Here is a 1,374-nt window from a genome sequence, read left to right on the forward strand (position 1 = left end):
TTATACATTTTTTTCCGATCACAATTCTAATAAATGTACATTTTACACAAAGTAAATAAATCCGGGTTCAGTCCCACTGCGTGGCATCTTGGGCAAGTGTCTTCTGCTGTAGCCCCGGGCCGACCAATGCCTTGTGAGTGGATTTGGTAGACGGAAACTGAAAGAAGCCTGTCGTATATATATATATTATATATATATATATATATATATATATATATAGGCATAGTTTCGGTTGTATGCCTACTACAACCGAAACTATGCCTATATATATATATATATATATAAGTGTGCGTGTATATGTTTGTGTGTCTGTGTTTGTCCCCCCACCATCGCTTGACAACCGATGCTGGTGTGTTTACGTACCCGTCACTTAGCGGTTCGGCAAAAAGAGACCGATAGAATAAGTACCGGGCTTACAAAGAATAAGTCCTGAGGTCGATTTGCTCGACAAAAGGTGGTGCTCCAGCATGGCCGCAGTCAAATGACTGAAACAAGTAAAAGAGTAAAAGAGCAAAAGAGTAAATCACAAGATAAGGATCGACTAGTCATGACTAGCTAGCGCGGATGCGCGAGTACGTGAGTGCGCGCACCGGGACCACTCTTGTTAAATAGTACCTATTTTTTCTTTTATTCTGTTGTTATTTACTTGACACAGTAAAATAAGTTATACAATGAATCAAAGTCTTCAAACGGGATAAAATGAAACAACTTACCGACATTATTAAACTTCAAAAAACAAATATTTATGTATATTCTTCTGTACTGAAATTTCCGAGTTAGTTTTTATCCAAGGAGCGGTTTTAAATATCTCAATTTTTTTTTTCATCTGATTTGTCTTTCGTTTGTTGAGATTCGCTGTTTTGCGGGTCTTTGTAGTTTTTTTTGTTTTTTTTAATTTAATATTGATGTTTTAATTATCAATATTACTTACTTAAATAAATGTTATTGTAAAAAAATGTAGAAAGAAAGAAAGAGAAAACCAACGTCGTCTTTATTCTTATATCGAATAATAAAGATTGTTATAAGTTTGCCTATTGTGTGGAAACGGAACTAAATTAAGTGTCATTCTCAATAAAGTGTTCTATTGGTTAAATGTTTATAGCAGAAGCTGTCATTAGATAAGTACATTAAGTGGTAAAACATGTTATTTTTTGGTGGGGGAAATATCTATTTTTAGGCTGTGTTTTGGGAAATTAGTGGTCCAGACGGATTGGAAAAAAGGACGATCCGATTCTAGGTTTCAATTTGATCCTTAGTTTCAACACGTGCACCGTTAATGCCCTTGCAAAACATGGGTAGTACCCCCTTCTCTTTATTCACCACTTCTTGGGTATACCATTCGGGAATATTACTAGTTACAAATTTTGGCAAAAG

General features: G+C 35.2%; 1 protein-coding gene across 1 annotated transcript in view; it reads right to left on the reverse strand.

Annotated features, from left to right (window-relative positions):
• Positions 1-1,070, reverse strand: part of LOC115209105 (WASH complex subunit 3) — a 59,211-nt gene extending 58,141 nt beyond the window's left edge. The window contains exon 1 of the mRNA XM_029777232.2: positions 714-1,070. Coding sequence (XP_029633092.1) covers positions 714-719 — 6 coding nt within the window. The 5' untranslated portion in view covers positions 720-1,070. The remainder of the gene's footprint in view (positions 1-713) is intronic.
• Between the last annotated feature and the right edge of the window lie 304 nt (positions 1,071-1,374).

Source organism: Octopus sinensis, linkage group LG3 (genome assembly GCF_006345805.1).
Source record: "Octopus sinensis linkage group LG3, ASM634580v1, whole genome shotgun sequence".
NCBI classification, from domain to species: domain Eukaryota; kingdom Metazoa; phylum Mollusca; class Cephalopoda; order Octopoda; family Octopodidae; genus Octopus; species Octopus sinensis.